Raw genomic sequence first — 17,355 nt, forward strand, 5'->3', positions numbered from 1 at the left:
GTTATGTATATTGTCCAGTGTATATTTGAATATACACTGGACAAAATCCATATCGCAACTTTCTCCATGTCTGTGAATATGCAGCAGGCCGGCTGCGACCACGTTCTCAACTCCAAGGCCAGGAATGACAAGTGTGGCGTGTGCGGCGGGGACAACTCCTCGTGTAAGACCTTGGCAGGGACCTTCAATGACGCAGAGTATGGTAAGGTCTTCCCTCGCTTAGGTTACACAGAATGTAGCTCACTGCATACAGAGACGGTGTACACATACTGTATGTCAACAGCTTTTGAGGGCTGAGACACATGCGATACGCAGTAAGCAGTGAGCACACATGCAGCAGCTAATGAAGATTTCAGGGATTGCGCTGCAAAGCTGACATTTGGGACATTGTCTAATGTAGGGTTTGGAACTTTGGATCCTTTTACGATTTTGTATGATTCCGGTTCCTTATCGATTCCCTCTGCAACCAAATGGACAAGTCCATGGACGAGTCCATTGGTGTGTGTCAGAGTTATGGTGGTTCTTGAAATTTAAAAAAAGTTTGAGAACCGCCGGTATTGTAATTGTATAGCACAGGCCAGGGTTCTCAACGTGTTTGGCTGGGGACCCCCGGAAAGGCTTTGGCCGTGTCTCGCGACTCCTCTCCTCTCCACCCCCTATACGAATTGACCGCTACAATAATAATAGCGAAAATACATCATAAATAATTACGGAAACCAGATATAATCAATAAGGAAAGTTTATGTATGCACTATATGTGTACTATGTAAGCTCTTAATTTCCATTTTCCAGCCATTCAGTTACAAAAAAAAAGTTTTTATTCTTTCTTTTTCTTTTCTTTTTTTTTGGGGGGGGGGGGGGGGGGGCGCAAAATAAATTGGTGACCCACAGGTTGAGAACCCCTGGTACAGCAGACGTGAAGTCCACTTCACATGCCAGCTTTAACAGTGTGATCCGGTTCCAAATGTGATGGAACCAATTCGGGTTCCTCGCATTGCTGGATCTGGTTCCTCCGGTTCTGGATGCCAACCCTATAGTGATGAACAAAAATAGGGCTTGAAGAAGTCATGTTGGGATGCATTTAAAATGCAATAAGCCCCACAGCCTTCAGCAACATGAGTGCCTCTGCCAAATTAAGGACGCACGGAAAGTGTGTCTTCCCTAGAAACCTGCAAACACTCCGCTCCACTCCCCGCTCTTCAGCTCTTTCCAGGGAGCAAAGTGACAGAGCTGACATCATTGTCGGCCCCGTCTTCTAAACCCCTCCACTTTAGTACGCTGTCGCTTCATGTGCCAGCGGTCCATTGTGCCTCCAATCCTCTTTGAGTCTGAGTCGATGAAGGTATTAGCGTAGCGTCGGGTGTAAACCTTGTAAGTCCAAAACAGTTCCTTTTTTATTATTATTTAAAAGATAATAATAATAAAATAGTGAAAAAAGCCTGGCTACAAGCTCACAACCCCTCGCATCCCGAGGCGTTGTCAGCTTGTAGATCTGCTATTCTTGTGCGACACTCTTGTATCTACAGTAATACAGTATGTGTATATGGCATTACATTACAACATCCTCAGACTTAATTGGTCTGAGGAAGAGCCTCCCGGCTCCAAACGTTAAACATTACGCGCAAGGGGAGCATCATTCTGGTGTGCAGATTTTATGTTGACGTTTTGGCAATAGCGGCAATAAGTTCAGGATCAAATTCAATGACCAACCAGCTCAAAGCGAGATTCTTGATCTGCTACTTTTGATTATCTTGTGTGACACTGTATAATCAAGTAGGACATTAATTTAAAGAAAAAACTAATACTTTAATATACAGTATGGAGATAAGAGGTTTCTGCCCAACAGCAACGAAATGCTGTACGGCTTCGTTTCCTTGGCTTTGGCAAGAGGGGCGTTGAGGAGAGGACTGCATTATGTTGAACAGCCACTGACCCCAGTCCAGAGAAACTGGCTTTGGCTAATGAGAGAGAACGTTGAGTGGGAGCGGAGCCCAGTGCAAGCAGGATAGCCCTCTCTGCTTCCAGCTCTCCGTGGCCTCTAGTCTTCATATCTTTGCACTTAGTGTCTGTTTCTCTTTTTCAACGGTTTATCTTTCAACTGGCTCTGGCTCTATCTGTCTGCTCCATCTATCTTTGCCTTCTCCTCTGTCAACATTTCCCTGTTGCGCAGTTTCTAACTGTTAGAAACTTAGTTTCTAATCTCGCTTCCATCATCCGTATGTCCGTTGGAAACGCAGTTTCTGTCTGTTTGGTCTGTTTTTCTCCTCTCGTTCTCTCTCTCTCTCTCTCTCTCTCTCTCTCTCTCTCTCTCTCTCTTTCTTTCTCTCTCCCCACAGCCACACTATCATCTGAATACAGGGTTTCCATGTCAAGGACTCACAAATAGCCATAGCTCATAGACTCATAAGCCTATTGTGAAATGGCAAAAAAAAGAAAAGAAAAATACAATACAATACAATACAAATGAAAAAACTGCCAATCCACAATTAAGCTCACAATATGTAACATTTCAACGCACTGTTAGCTTGTAGATCTGCGTTGGAAGAATTTTGAAAATGTAAAATTGACAAAAATCATCATCATTGATTTCATTGGAATTGTGTACTGTAATATATCTATGCAGTTGTTATGTGTGTCCACCCCCCTCTCCTTTCCAACCACCCCCCCTCTCCCCCCACCCCCCTTGTGTCCCCCGCTGGGGGCCGCCGACCCCACTTTGAAAACCTGTGTCTCTAAATCCTCCCCCAGTGAAACCAGCCAATTAACTGGCCATTGTAAACAGTTGTACAAGACTCAGTAAATCCCTGGTTACTGCGCTGGGAGCTCTCCGAGTGATAACAAATAAGTGTTCTCACTTGATTCTGTGTAGATCTGTCTCTAATTTGGTTTACTTTCTAGCTTACTCGCGCACTAGGGTTAGCATCAAAATAAAGAGCGGGGTTTTACCCCTGAAGTAAATGAGACGGAACAACACAAACACTCTCCTATGTGGTTTATGGAGCACATAGGACAAAATGATAGCGCATTTGTCATTGTTGGTGTCGGCTGGAAAAACCCTTGTATGACCAAGCAAACTGTTCCTTTAATTGTTATTTAATTTGAATTAAAATAGTGAAAGTAGCAGATCTACAAGCTCACAGTGTGTCGCATTGTGGCACACACACACACACACACACACACACACACACACACACACACACACACACACACACACACACACACACACACACACACACACACACACACACACACACACACACACACACACACACACACACACACACACACACACACACACACAGGGTACCGGTATGCCAGGTTATTTTCTCTATTTGTAAATGTTTTCAAAATAAGGCCTAATAAGATTAGGCTTAATGTATAAGACAGGGCCCTGTGTCTCTGCGTTTGATGGGTTTACCTTGCTTATTGTAAGTCACTCTGGATAAGAGAGTCTGCTAAAGCCGAAATTTAAGCTATTTTAAGTGCCATTAATGACTGTAAAGTACGGCCATGGAGTGTAATATTGCGATAATGCAACAGTTACCCTAACTGGTAACTAAGTCTGCTCCGCTCTGGGAGAAAAGCAGGCATTAAGCACGGTTAGATGGCTACTTCAACCAATCAGATTGCTTCCTCGAAACGACCTGTTGTATTATGAAAATTGTCAATTGTTAAAATATCAGCCAAAGCATTGGTGAATCGGTGGTCTAGGACAGTGGTTTTCAAAGGGAGAACCACTGTCTTTAGGGATGCTCAGGGTTCTTTGCAGGGACGGCTATGGGGACTTTGGCCCCCTCTGGTGGAGGCTTAGCCCCCCCTAAGCCCCCCTCCCCACAAGCCCAATTGACTGACTTCTATATACAAGTAAGACGCGCAAACGCGGGAAGCGAACGCAGCTCGTGTGTGTGTGGTTGTGTGTGTGTGTGTGTGTGTGTGGTTGTGTGTGTGTGTGTGTGTGTGTGTGTGTGTGTGTGTGTGTGTGTGTGTGCTACAGCTGCGCCCTGTGTGTGTGTGTGTGTGTGCTACAGCTGCGCCCGTGTGTGTGTGTGTGTGTGTGTGTGTGTGTGTGTGTGTGCTACAGCTGCGCCCTCTGGTGGCGGGCGGGTGGTGTCACAGCGGGACAGACACACAGACATGAGCAGCAGGGTCTCATAGTAAGTGGCTCACTGCGTTCGCAATAAACCCACATTCATTAGCCCCATCCCTCTAAATAGCCAGCCCGCCCATAGTCCCCCCAGTCACGATTTTCTGGAGCCGGCACTGGTTCTTTGAGGGGGAGTCCCAAATGGACCTTGAGTGAGGGTAGTATGTGCTCAAAAGGCACGTGACACAGTTCTCAAAACCTAAAAAATGTTCAAATTAGCAGGATACTCAAAATAGCAAGCCAGAGTCCTCTTAAGCAAAAAAAACTGTTTTATTCATTCACCTTTCAAGTGTCCAGAAGTGGCAAAAATGGTGTCCCAAAAACCGTACAACACACTATTTACAATGGCTGAATAGGTTGGCCCTCCTGGTCTACAGCCCTACATCGACTGCCGAACAGTGGCAGGTCCCCCTTCTTAAATATAGGCTAGTATAGGCCCAACCCTAAGCATACCAACCCTAATTGATTCCACAATTATTTATAACAGCCCCATGTCCAGAGACGATAACTACTTTAACACATAATCACATTTAACCCTTGTATAATTCACATTTAAATCATTACACATTATCCACAATAATTCACATATTTACAAAAACCTACAGCTGGTCTGATCCAGTGGGGATGGACTGAGCAATGAGCATGCTCCCTACAATGGAGTCAGGCACTATAAAAGGCAGCCTCATGCTACAATCGGGTCCTTCCCCACTGGTCAGCACAGTAGGAAGCACTGTAGTAACTCATGTCAAACATGATTTACAACTTAAATAATAAAAGGTGAGACTTTACCCCGTTGCCACAGGGTCCTTGAAATATAAAAGTTTGAGAAACCACTTAGTCTAGGACTGTCACATCAAGATAGATCGACATCGTTCCCAAAGATCTGGCATCAGTCGGGCTCTGTGACACAGATGGACCTTGTTTATCGCTATGAAGTCAATCACCATGCTAGCAGGGCCTCCGCTAGGGTAAGCTATACTCACTACTGTAGTGGCTCCAAGTGTAACCCCCCCTCCCCCTCCCAGTGGTGGAGTTGAGCCTTCTTGAGGTAAACCTCAGCAATCCTAGACTGGAAACAGTGTATATGTATTTTGTTTCCCCCCCCACCCATTCCCCAAGTAGTTAGTTTGCTTTTCATTCATCAGTGGTGGCTGTGTGTGTGTGTGTGTGTGTGTGTGTGTGTGTGTGTGTGTGTGTGTGTGTGTGTGTGTGTGTGTGTGTGTGTGTGTGGTCAGCGACTAAGCCTGGGCTACACCATGCAGGGGGGGCCCTGGCTCTGTTCCTGTGGAGAGACAGTGTGGCTTCCCCATGGAGGGGGGGGGGGGGGGGGTGGTGATCGTGTCGGTGGTTTCCACAGTTCATACGTCCCTGTGTACTTATGTGCTTATCCTGTCCGCACTGGTTTAGTGGCTGATTTGACATGGAGAAGAAAAAAAATAAAGCAGCACACTAGAGACATGCAGTGGTGGCTTTTATAGTCCCACAGCAAGTGAACAGGACTGTGTGTTTCTCAGACTCGTGAGGAATAACTCGGTCATGTCTTAATATAGACAGTGTAGAATATCGTTGCTATCGGGGCAGAAACTTCCATATTTTTATGTTTGTTTTGTTTTTTTAATTACTTGATCATACTACAGCGTAAAAAATCTAATCAAAAGTAGCAGATATTTTTCGCGGCACGTTTCGAGGTTGTAGATCTGCTATTTTGTCATTTTGAATCCTGGAAAGTGACAGTTTTGGACATGAGGTTTCCACCCGACAGACGATTATGCTTTCGGACATGTTCTGTAGTTTTTGGTTGATTGCGGTTGACTTGTGGGTCGTGTAAAGTTACTCCAAATGAAATTTATGGGTGGGTGTGGGCGGATGGGTGCGTGCGTGCATGCATACATGCATGCTTTTGCGCTTGCAAGTGTGTATGTGTGTGCTGCCATTGAACTGCCATTGGCTGATGCAAAATCAAAACTTCATAAGTGCTGCTGCCCCCGAGTGGCTCACACACTGACAGACTGAACATCCTTTCCACGCCAATCTCTTCCCTCTCTCGATTTTGGCAAAACACATTTCTGTACATTACACGTACACATTTTATCACACAAATCAGTATACACTATCTCCATAGTCCTCTGATCAACATGGATCTGTCCGCTTTCCCATATTCCATCCCAATTGGCTAACCTTTGCAGGATTGTTCCATTTTTAACAAAATTCCTCAAATCTTGAACACAGTGTGCAATTTCTGTGAAATTATGCATGCACATTCCCACTATGGCAGAGGAAGAAATGCCACTTAAAAATAATTCAAATCAGCCTCATGGTGGCGCTATAACAGGCCTATTCATGATTTCACCTATAACTGCACTGTACTGTGTACAACTGTGTATGCACTCCCTAGAGGCCAAGGAAAAACCTTTGCCCTTCATTTTCCACATCTGCCTGTTAGAGCGCCATCATGAGGCCAATTTTTCACTAAGAGGGTTTAAGTGGTTACTAACTATAGTCACTCAGCTCTCCCAGAACTTCAGAACGCACAGATGTTTTCTCCATACATAAACGTAACACACATGATTGATGTCCTTGCTGGACCTTATCTCTACTCCCTATCCCCTCCCACCTCTACTCTGCTTTTTCCACCAGGAAAATAAATGACAAATTTCAGCCAATCAGGAGAATACCCATTTTATCATCTTCAAAATGTTAGTGTTCATGGTTCCATTTTTGTCCGCCCCTTTTCTTATAGTGCCATCACTTCCAATTTGACTTATTTAATCTGTATTTTGTTCTCTCTCCTGGTCGGATAAAATCGGTATCCCGAGCTGAAAGTGCATTTTCAGTTTACTAAAGAGCAGGAGAGAATCGGAGACTCCTGTTACAGAACAAACACGCCATAGCGCAAAATATAGAACTGTTTAACACGTTATACTTTTAACAAAGGAATAATAATAATAATAATAAGTGTGCAGTCAAAGTTGGGAATGATACTTTGCCCCAGGTGAAGGAGTTTAAGTATTTTGGGGTCTTGTTCACGGGTGAGGGGAGGACGGAGCAGGAGATCAGCCAGAGAATGGGAGCAGCAGGGGCGGTATTGCAGTCGCTGTACCGCACTGTTGTGACGAAAAGAGAGCTGAGCCAGAAGGTAAAGCTCTCCGTCTACCGAGAAATCTTCGTTTGTACTATCACCTATGTTCATGAAGTATGGGTCATGTACGAAAGAATAAGGTCGCGGATACAAGCGGACAAAATGAGTTTCCTCAGACGGTTGGCTGACATCTCCCTTAGAGATACTGTATAGGGCGAGAAGTTCAGTTATGTGAGAGACTCAGAGTAGACCCGCTGCTTCTTCGCTTGGAAAGGAGCCAGCTTAGGTGGTTCCGAGCGTCTCCCTAGGGAAGTCCTCGTTGCACGTCCCACTGGAAGGAGATCCCCGGGCAGACCAAGGATCAGGTGAGGATTATATCTGCAAACTGACCTTGGAACACCTTGGGATCCCCCAGGATGAAGTTACTAAAGTTGCTTTGGAGAGGGAAGTCTGGAGCTCTCTGCTGGAGCTGTTGCAGTTGAAATCGCAATGCTTTCTGGGCATCATCCTAATCCCTATAACCGAAGGACATCAGGGGAGGGGGCAGAAATGACCCCTTCCACTCCTCTTCCTATAGCCTCCTTCTAAACGCCATCTCCATTTCCGTGTCTCAACATCCTACATGCCCCCCCCTCACACACACACACCTCTGTCTCTCTCCTGTTTCTCTCTCTCGCCCTCCCCCCGTGTCAGTTTATCATAGGACAGCAGACCCAGTGCAGTAATTATAGGCCAAAGGCAGGTCGAGGGGAATAATTACATATCATTTGACGGGTGGGCCTCTTAAGAGTAAAACAAGGCCTTCTTTGCAGGTTATTCGAGAGGGCTACAAGTTACAACGCTTTTTTTTTTGGCGGGGGGGGGTTCTTTTTCTTTATTTTCCCATGTGTGACATTCAAATCCCTAAAGGCTACAACCGGACTTCCCTGACTGGGTACTGACTGCGGTTTTGCACATTGAAGCTATTATCGCTGTCCCTGTCGGAGAAGAAACCTTGTATCTCCATATTTCAAATTCTTCATGATTTTTTTTTTTACTTTGTTTATTTTGCCGTCTCTGTGAAGTTCCGTCTTTCTCCCATTTTCTGTCCCTCTGTCTCTGACCTGTCCGTCTGTCTCTGTCCCGTCTGTCTGTCTGTCTGTCCATCTGTCTGTCTCTGTCCCTCTCCCCAGGTTACAACACGGTGGTTCGCATCCCGGCGGGGGCCACCAACATCGATATCAAACAGGTCAGCTACTCTGGAAGCCGGAGGACGATAACTACCTTGGTAAGTGCTGCATGAATAGTGCCCTGCACATCTGCGTCCGTGTGCGTGTGCACACGTCCGTCCGCGTCCGTCCGTCTGTGTGTGTGAGTGTCACATTTTGGGGCGGAGCACTCGGGGTGTTCCAGTGTTTTACAGTGTTTTACTTGTGGCGGCCTTATGCCGCCACAAGTAAAAAAATAGTTGAGCTTTTGTAGAGCGGTGCTCATGAATGTAATTTGGTTCAACTGTTTCAAATTTGTGGAGTGAAAAAAAAAAAGAAAAAGCTAATGTCGGCGATCTACAAGAACATGTCACATCACCATGAATTTTGAGCTTTCGTAGATCGGCTATTATTTGCAATTTTTTGCACAACACCAAATAAAATGTGTATTTAGCGTTAAAACCTGAGCCGGTGCCAGCTAGACCGCCAGTTACATTTGTACCGGTTCAGAGAGAGAGAGAGAGGAGAGAGAGAGAGAGAGAGAGAGAGAGAGAGAGAGAGAGAGAGAGAGAGAGAGAGAGAGAGAGAGAGAGAGAGAGGGAGAAGAGAGAGAGGAGAGAGAGAGAGAGAGAGAGAGAGAGAGAGAGAGAGAGAGAGAGAGAGAGAGAGAGAGAGAGAGAGAGAGAGAGAGAGAGAGAGAGAGAGAGAGAGAGAGAGAGAGAGAGAGAGAGAGAGAGAGAGAGAGAGAGAGAGAGAGAGAGAGAGAGAGAGAGAGAGAGAGAGAGAGAGAGAGAGAGAGAGAGAGAGAGAGAGAGAGAGAGAGAGAGAGAGAGAGAGAGAGTGTGTGTGTGTGTGTGTGCACGTGCTGCGGGAAACGTTGGAGAGAAGGGCGGGTGGGCGTCAGACGAGGCTGCTGTGTTAGGAAAGCAAACGTACTGTCAGTCCCACAGCAAGATGAATGAGGCAGCGCTACGGCCTAATTAGAGGCATGTGGAGCCAGCCCACATGAAAGTACATGGAGATGGACCCACCGGTGTGTGTGTCTGTGTGTGTGTGTGTGTGTGTGTGTGTTAACAAGTATGTTCTTGTGTGTTTCTGTATTTTACCATTTGTGCACTGTTGTCACACTGTGGGCGTGTGGAAGTGTGCATGAATTTTTATACTGCAAGCACATACTTGCATGTATGTGCGTTATGTTTATAGGTGGATGCGCGCTGTGTATGTGCATGGGTGCTCGCATAATCCACGCACGCACGCATGTGTGTGTGTGTGTGTGTGTGTAGTGTAGTGTAGTGGTGCCCACTCCACTGCTTGTACTCGCCATGTACTGCCAAGGCGTCAGTGACGGCAATCAGAACCTCGTCATGCCTCTGACACACACACACTCACACACACACACACACACACACACACACAGCCACACAGGCAGTGGAGGGGTTGAAGATGATTCGCGGTGTGCTGACTTGAATGTAAACAAAGTTGTGTCTAGAGAGTTAATCACACACATTGTTTCAACATGGAGCTCTGACGTTGTAATTAACTGCATATTTTCTAAGAACTCTGCTTTTTTTGTGGGGGGGGGGCTGGAAAAGGGTGCTATAGTTGGCCTGTTCGCTGTGCCAGTGAGTGTGTGAGCGTGCACGTACAGTATGTGTGTGTGTGATGCGAGCCTGTGCTGTGTGCATACTTACAATACATGCGTTACGTCCATTGTGTCAGCATGCTTATGGACTCGTGGCTGTCGGGAAGATACCTTGCATCTCCATGTTTCAAATGTTCTTTTCCATAAAGAATGCCCTACTTCAGTGGTTTTCAACCCTTTTCATTTCAAGGCCCTTTATTTATTCGGCATATGAGCCACGGACCTCCACAGGCTCCATTTTCGTTCGATCATTCTAAATACATTATTTGAGGATTTAGCAGTGGGGAAGGTCCCTAGAACACCTCCGTTACCCGTTACATTATGCATAGGTGTGGTTTGGGTGTTAGAATAATTAAACCAATCGCCGTGCCACATGCCATTGCCTTTAACACTAGCATGACTGAAGTAAAATGAGACACAAGTAGCATGTGCTTAAATTCATATTTAGAAAATGTTTCAGATGTCAAACATTTCTGAGATGATATAATAATAAACTTCTAAATCTCAAAAAACGATCAAATGACCTCTCAGACATGCTAGTGGTCCCTTATCCGTTGCCCGTTATGCCCAGTGCTAAATTGCTTCATAGCCTTACTATAGCAGTATAGCCCATGGAAGAGTGATGTGTTTCTGCCTTGAAGTCTCACTTGTGCTGCACCCCAACCAACTCTCCATCATTTAGCTTGAGGGGGACCCCCTCAAGGACCACTGGTGGTCCCCGGACCACTCGTTGAAAACCACTGCCCTACTTAACCAGACAATAGTGAAAGTATAGTGAAAAAATCTTCAAGCTCACGTGTGCGTGCGTGGGTGTCTGTGTGTGTGTTTGCTTACATGCGTCTATTGTGTCAGCATGTTTATATACTTATTTGTATTTGCAGCCAGTGGAGTTCCTCTGTTTGCACTGTAATGTCAAGCACTAAGCAGGGGAGTCACGCAGTCTAACTGCAAATAATTGCAATTTGGTGCCACCAGTGTTTCATCACACATACACACACACACTACGCGCATGCGTGCGTGCGGGTGCGTGCACGCGCCTCCTCCTCCTTAAAAACTGTGGGCTTTCCAGAACAATAGGTTGAAATTGGATCACTGTTTACTATATATATTTTATCATCTCTGTCGGGTGGAAACCTCATATGTCCAAAGCTGTTACTTTTCAGGATTCAAAACGTGCCCCGTTTCGAGCTTTATATAGATCTGCTACAACAGTTAAAACAGGGAGATAAGAGGTTTCTGCCTGACAGGAACGATATTCTATAGCTTGGACTAATACATATCGACTTCTAAAATTAATGCTTCTTTAACAACTTAAAGCCAATATACTTAGTTGACCGAGGTCGCCCAGGGCACTGTGCTCGATCCCAGCGCCGTACCACTTGTTGGTGCCCGCGGCTAGGACCAGGTCCGGTGCTCCCTGGGAGAGTTTATTCTGTTGCTGAAGGTTGCAGAAGGTTTTTGCTTCTTCAGCGGGATTAGGGAAGCTGTCAACACATTTTGGGAAACGATTTAGTGCTAATTCCTGGCTATTTGCCTGGTCCACTCCTCGTTTCCATCTCCACCAAATTTCTGCGGGGAAAATAATTGATCTACAAGCTCACAATGCTCCGTATTGTGGCAATATGAGCTTGTATTTATTGAATGTGTTCACCTATTTTTGTACCGAATGGGCGCCTATTATAACACATGTCAGAATAGGGACATGCTAGGGTTCAATACATTCTCACATCTTTTCTGTTGTTCAGGAGGGCTTTGTGGTATTTCTGCGGTTTCTTACCATTCCTCTCCGGTTGTTGTTTCCCGCGCAGCGTTGGCTGACAGCCAGTCCAACTCCCTGCTGAACGGGAACTTCGTGGTGGCCATGTTCAAAGAGAGATCACCTTCAAGGGAACGGTCATCGAGTACAGCGGCTCCGACACCAAGGAGGAGCGCATCAACTGCACCGACCGCATCGACGAGGAGATCGTACTGCAGGTAAAGAGAGGCATGCGTCAGATGTTCTGTTCCTCCTCATCAATGCAGGGCTGTGCACAGAAAGACACCACGTGTCTGCCCTTTTGCCATCTGGACAGCAATGTGCCTTTTTAAAAGCTCAATCAATTCTGGATTAAAAGCGTCTAATATATTATTTATGCCCCAAAATCTATAAATGTCACACACTATTAAAGCAGCCGGCGGTTCCACATGCAACACAAGGTGTCCACTTCTTTCACTTGAGCACCTGCCCCTCAACATGTCTAGTGAGACATTAATGCAACAGGCGGTCTCAACAGGGGGGGTCTGTTGATTTCCAGTGACGTCATCCGAACGCGTCCACTCTGTCCGATGGAAACCCTCTTAAAAGTCTTAAAACGTATTAAAACGTGAATTAAACAATGAAAACGTAACTTGTGTAACTCGTTATTGGGAGGGAAGCTGTTCTACATCAATTAACTCGTGTAACTATCTAAGAGCCTAATGTGTAAACAAATTAACAACGAAAGTGCTGTCAAACAAGTAGGGGAGAGCCGCCATGGTTGTAACATTTTGCAAGTTTCACTCTTTTACTCAGAGATCCTTTTATCTACATAATATTTTCAGGCAAAGGACCTACCTGCTATCATAAACCATTTCAAGTTTTTCAATTGATGAAACAGGTCGGGAGTTATTAAACCGAAAGTGGACACTGTTCCAGTGTTGCGCATATGGGATTAATTGTAACGGCATGCGCCATAAATGTAACAACGCAAAAAAATGCCATTAAACGTATCGTTTTCAGCTTAAATCAATTATATTTCATTGAAGCAACTCTTTAACTTTGTTTTCATACCATGGATGATGTAATGAAAATGTATCAAACATAAGGGAATTATTAAATATTACCGGGTGTACCAGTTTGGGCGTTGAGCTGTACAATGTTATACAACCCTAAACTGATTTAGAATACACTCTGTAATTGAAAGACAGCTGACATAATATTGGCCAATATCTCAAATATGTAAATAATCCATATAATGTTGATATGACAGAACTAACGTGCATAGTGTCAAAAACGATGCAAACTAATGAACATAAGCATGCAGACATCCATGTCGATTTTAGCTTATCAACATCAAAGAAAAGATTTGTAGACCACAGAACCTCATAACTTCCACTAGGATGACAGAAAACACTTGAAACTTCCTGGGCACGTAGAGTACATTGCTGTACATATACTGACATGATGATGTTATGATGGCGTTGACCAATCAAGAGATAACGTGCATGTTACAACCATGACATGTTACAACCGTGGCTTCTCTCCCCTACATGAAGCTATCTATAAAATGTGCAGCCAAGGTGTCAGTTTGTCTATAAGGTGCTCTATTGTTCACTGTCTTTAATATGATTTCTTTCATCACCTGCCAGGTGAGAAATCATGCTACATTTTCTGCCTTTGTTATATTTTAGAAGTAATACCATCTCTGTTTGCATTAATGATAGTGTAAGTGATATTGTTTCGGCTAAAACAAAAGGTTTCTTGCTAAAAGCTCTATATTGTGATAGTAATCATTTCTGTATCAGTTTTTTGTTGAATAACACGGGTCTCCCTGTCTCTCCAGCTCTTTAATAAACAGGAAATACATTTTCAGGTGGGTTGCCAGTTCCATCAGGAGGGAGTCTGGGGAGAAGCTTACATTTGACAGTGTTTCAATTTCAATGTTCTCTGCTAATCATTTGTGTCATCCCTTCCTTTTTCATGTGTTTATCCTGTATCCTGTTTGTATGTATCCGGTATTTGAAAATACTTTAACATTGAGCACTCGGTTGCACTTCCGCGTTTGACCACCAATGTGGTGATCGAATGCGGAAGTAGACCGTTCTTCCGGGTGCTTCAAAACGCCATTGAGCAACTTCCACTGAAATGAATAGCAGGGGGTGGGGGCTATCGCTCCGGGTTACTTTTTTTTACTCTATGGTTCCTCTCTCCCATGCAGGTGTTGTGTGTGGGGAACCTGTACAACCCGGACGTACGCTACTCCTTCAACATCCCCATCGAGGAGCACAGGGAACAGTTTGTGTGGGACCCCTCAGGCTCCTGGATGGAGTGCAGCCGCATGTGTCAGGGTAAGACCCAGTGTTGTTTTTGGCAGCACATTTTAGATTTTAGTTTTAGTCATAGTCTTTGGAATAAAACTAAAACGTTGTGTGCTTGTAGATCGGCTATTTTCAGCATGCAAGCAAGTGTAAAATGACTTGTGTCTTACTGGATCTTTTGTGCACTAGTCCCTTCCTAACATTTTAGACTAGTTTTTATTTGTTGACGAAAGTCAATATATTCTCTCTTACTTTTAGTCATCATAGCTTAGTTTTTAATGTAGTTTCCATTTAGTTTTCATCAGTGGTAGTCGACAAACATTTTTCGTCAGTATTAGTCGACAAAATCAACACTGGGTAAGACCCACCTGCACCCCACATTAAGCTTTCCAAGTTTCCATTACGGCTGCAACAGTTATGAACAAACTAAACGATTTACTCGATAAAAAAAGAAAAAGTTAAAACATGTATAATTGATAAGTTCATAAAATCATCAATTGATAATCAGTCCTTATTTTGGGCATGTCATCATTATTTAAAAAAATAATAATCATAATTTTTGCATGACATCCATTGTGCAGCGAAGTATGAAACAATGTTTAATGACTTAATCGATTATTCTGTTAATTGTCTGTTAAAATTAAAAAATAAAACTAATGTGGTGTTTTCTTAGCAAAATATCATATCTTACAGTTTCTAACAGTAGTTGTATTAAAGATATGTACAACAGAAACCGATTTTAATCTCCACATACTTATATACGACTCAAGCATATTACTTGCAGTGGATTTATGTCAAGTTGCCCCCCTGACCAATATGGTAGCAATGTTGACGTACAATCCAGTTACTGATGTGGCGTCTATACTACGTAATAATGTCTATGGTGCCGATTCTTGAACCAGCTGACCACGTGTTTGCATCCAACCAATCGAATGGCAGATATTCTGACAGCAATCTCCACTACCAATCTGGGAACCCCAATTCGATAAACAATAAATAGAAAAAGGAGCTCCTACCCTTTGCTTAGTCCACTTTTTCTGTATTTATGCCTAATAACAACACCATTAGATACTGCTGTTAGCGGAATCTGTAATGTCACACACACGCACGCGCGCACGCACGCGCGCACACACACACACACACACACACACACACACACACACACACACACACACACACATACTGTATTCACACACACTCTGTACTGACGGCCTGCTGGTGACCTTGGCATGCCCCTGCACCCCCTGAGCCTGGCCCTTAACCCCCAGATGAGCCGTGTTAACCCTCCCCTCTGGAGGCGGCCTAGCGAGACTTCCTGTGGATCAGAGCGCACGGCGCTATTAGCCGGATCCTGGGAAAGAGTCGTAATCCGGGGTACTGAGAGACCCCCGAGAGACCCCCTAATGCCGGATTTATACGTATTTTGCGTTGCAGTCGCGCACCATAAACAGCCGATCTAAAAGCAGACACAGACGCAGACTGTGCATCACGTTGCGACGCACAGTCTGCTTTTAGATCGGCTGTTGTTGGTGAGCGACACCGGGTTGCAAACTAAGTATATAGCCCCGTAATTCCGTGTGCCAGAGGACTGCATGTCAGAAAGCTGATCGGACTTGTTACATGGGGAGGAAATGCGATCTCGCTGGTAAGAGAGCTGCTCGCCAGATGTTGCTCTTAATTCGAACCTTGCCTGTGTTTGTTTGTGTGTATTTGTGTGTGTGTGTGTGTGTGTGTGCGTGTATGTGTGTGCATGTGTGTAGGCGAGCGAAGACGCAAGGCGGTGTGTGTGCGTAAGAGTGACCAGCTGGAGGTGTCGGAACAACGCTGTGAACATTTACCTCGTCCCGGTGCTGTCAGTGAGCCCTGCAACACTGACTGTGAACTCAGGTGCACACACACACACACACACACACACACACACACACACACACACACACACACACACACGTGCACACACGCTGCCTAGAGCCACACCGCACTCACGCTTTGTACATCTATCTATAAATGCAACTTCACCAAGGAATAGTGTTTGGTGTAAAGTCGACCAGAAGAGCTGTTATCTACAATTATACTATTGCTATTGTATATTGTATTTATTGTCTTATCTTGGAGCAGGCTGGTCACCCAATCGACTTCACACTTGGCAGGTGTATCGGATCTGTGCATAACTGTAGCCCCATTTATTTATTTACTTATTGATTTATTGATTTATTTATTTATTCATTCATTCATTTCTCTGCCCCACCCCGTCCCCCCTCTACCTCCCCCTGCAGGTGGCATGTGGCGGGGAAGAGCGAGTGTTCGGCCAAGTGCGGCCCCGGGTACCGCAGCCTGGACGTCCAGTGCATGAGGTACAGTCAGCTGAAGAGGCAGAGTGAGAGGGTGGAGGCCAGTCTGTGTGGGGAGCTCTCTAAACCCCAGACCAGGGAGCCCTGCCACGGGGACTGTCTGCTGAAGAGCTGGCAGTACAGTGCCTGGTCACAGGTACAGTGTGCACTAAACATCTGTTTCCAACGCATTCTCACTCTCAACTTGTCACATAGTGTACGGGACGGGACCCCTTGTTCAGGATTCAGGACCCCTTGGAGTAACTTTTTAATGCAATTCATTTTTCCCTCGACACCAAATATCTTCGATGTTGCAATGAATCTGAATCATCTGTTATTGCCAAATCATAAATAAGCTTACACGGGTAAAGTGGGTGAAATGTTTTTCATGTGCGCTCCATCATTAGTAGTAGAGAGGGGAGAGAGTAGGAGAGGTAATAAGAAAATAAAAGAACACAACCAGGTCGCCTCCGGTTAAGAGTTCTGTTTTTGTTTCTGCAGTGCTCTAAGACGTGCGGCCGTGGGAGTCGGACCAGAGAGTCTTACTGCATGAACAACCTGGGCAGGAGGCTGTTGGACCGCGACTGCAGCGAGTACCAGAGGCTGGTCTCTGAACCCTGCAACGAGCAGACCTGTCCCAAGTGGTTCCCCAGCGAGTGGAGCGAGGTGAGACGCTGCACAAGCTCTGGACTTTAACATCTGTTAAAGGTTGTCCTGTGTTAACCTATAACACCTCATCTGCATGCAGGCACAAGGAGTGAGCGTTCCACGGCCATATCACACGAAAAATAGATATGGAGCGTCGGTCATTGCATTGCAATGTAGCCTGAACCAATCAAATAACCAATAAATAGTAGCGTGCAGATCTCAACCAATAAAAGTGTTTGGGGCCACGAAACCTCGCTCAAATAGAGACTCTG

At 45.1% G+C, this 17,355-nt stretch overlaps 1 protein-coding gene across 1 annotated transcript in view; it reads left to right on the forward strand.

Moving 5' to 3' along the window:
- The window catches only part of LOC310857790 (A disintegrin and metalloproteinase with thrombospondin motifs 20), a 156,209-nt gene that overhangs the window by 69,844 nt on the left and 69,010 nt on the right, over positions 1-17,355 (forward strand). The window contains 9 exon segments of the mRNA XM_083763675.1: positions 85-202; positions 8,396-8,464; positions 8,467-8,490; positions 11,861-11,916; positions 11,922-12,026; positions 14,009-14,138; positions 15,869-15,995; positions 16,382-16,592; positions 16,937-17,101. Of these exon segments, the coding sequence (XP_083619801.1) occupies positions 85-202; positions 8,396-8,464; positions 8,467-8,490; positions 11,861-11,916; positions 11,922-12,026; positions 14,009-14,138; positions 15,869-15,995; positions 16,382-16,592; positions 16,937-17,101 (1,005 nt within the window).

This window comes from Protomyctophum parallelum, assembly GCF_964188405.1.
Source record: "Protomyctophum parallelum genome assembly, chromosome: 4".
NCBI classification, from domain to species: domain Eukaryota; kingdom Metazoa; phylum Chordata; class Actinopteri; order Myctophiformes; family Myctophidae; genus Protomyctophum; species Protomyctophum parallelum.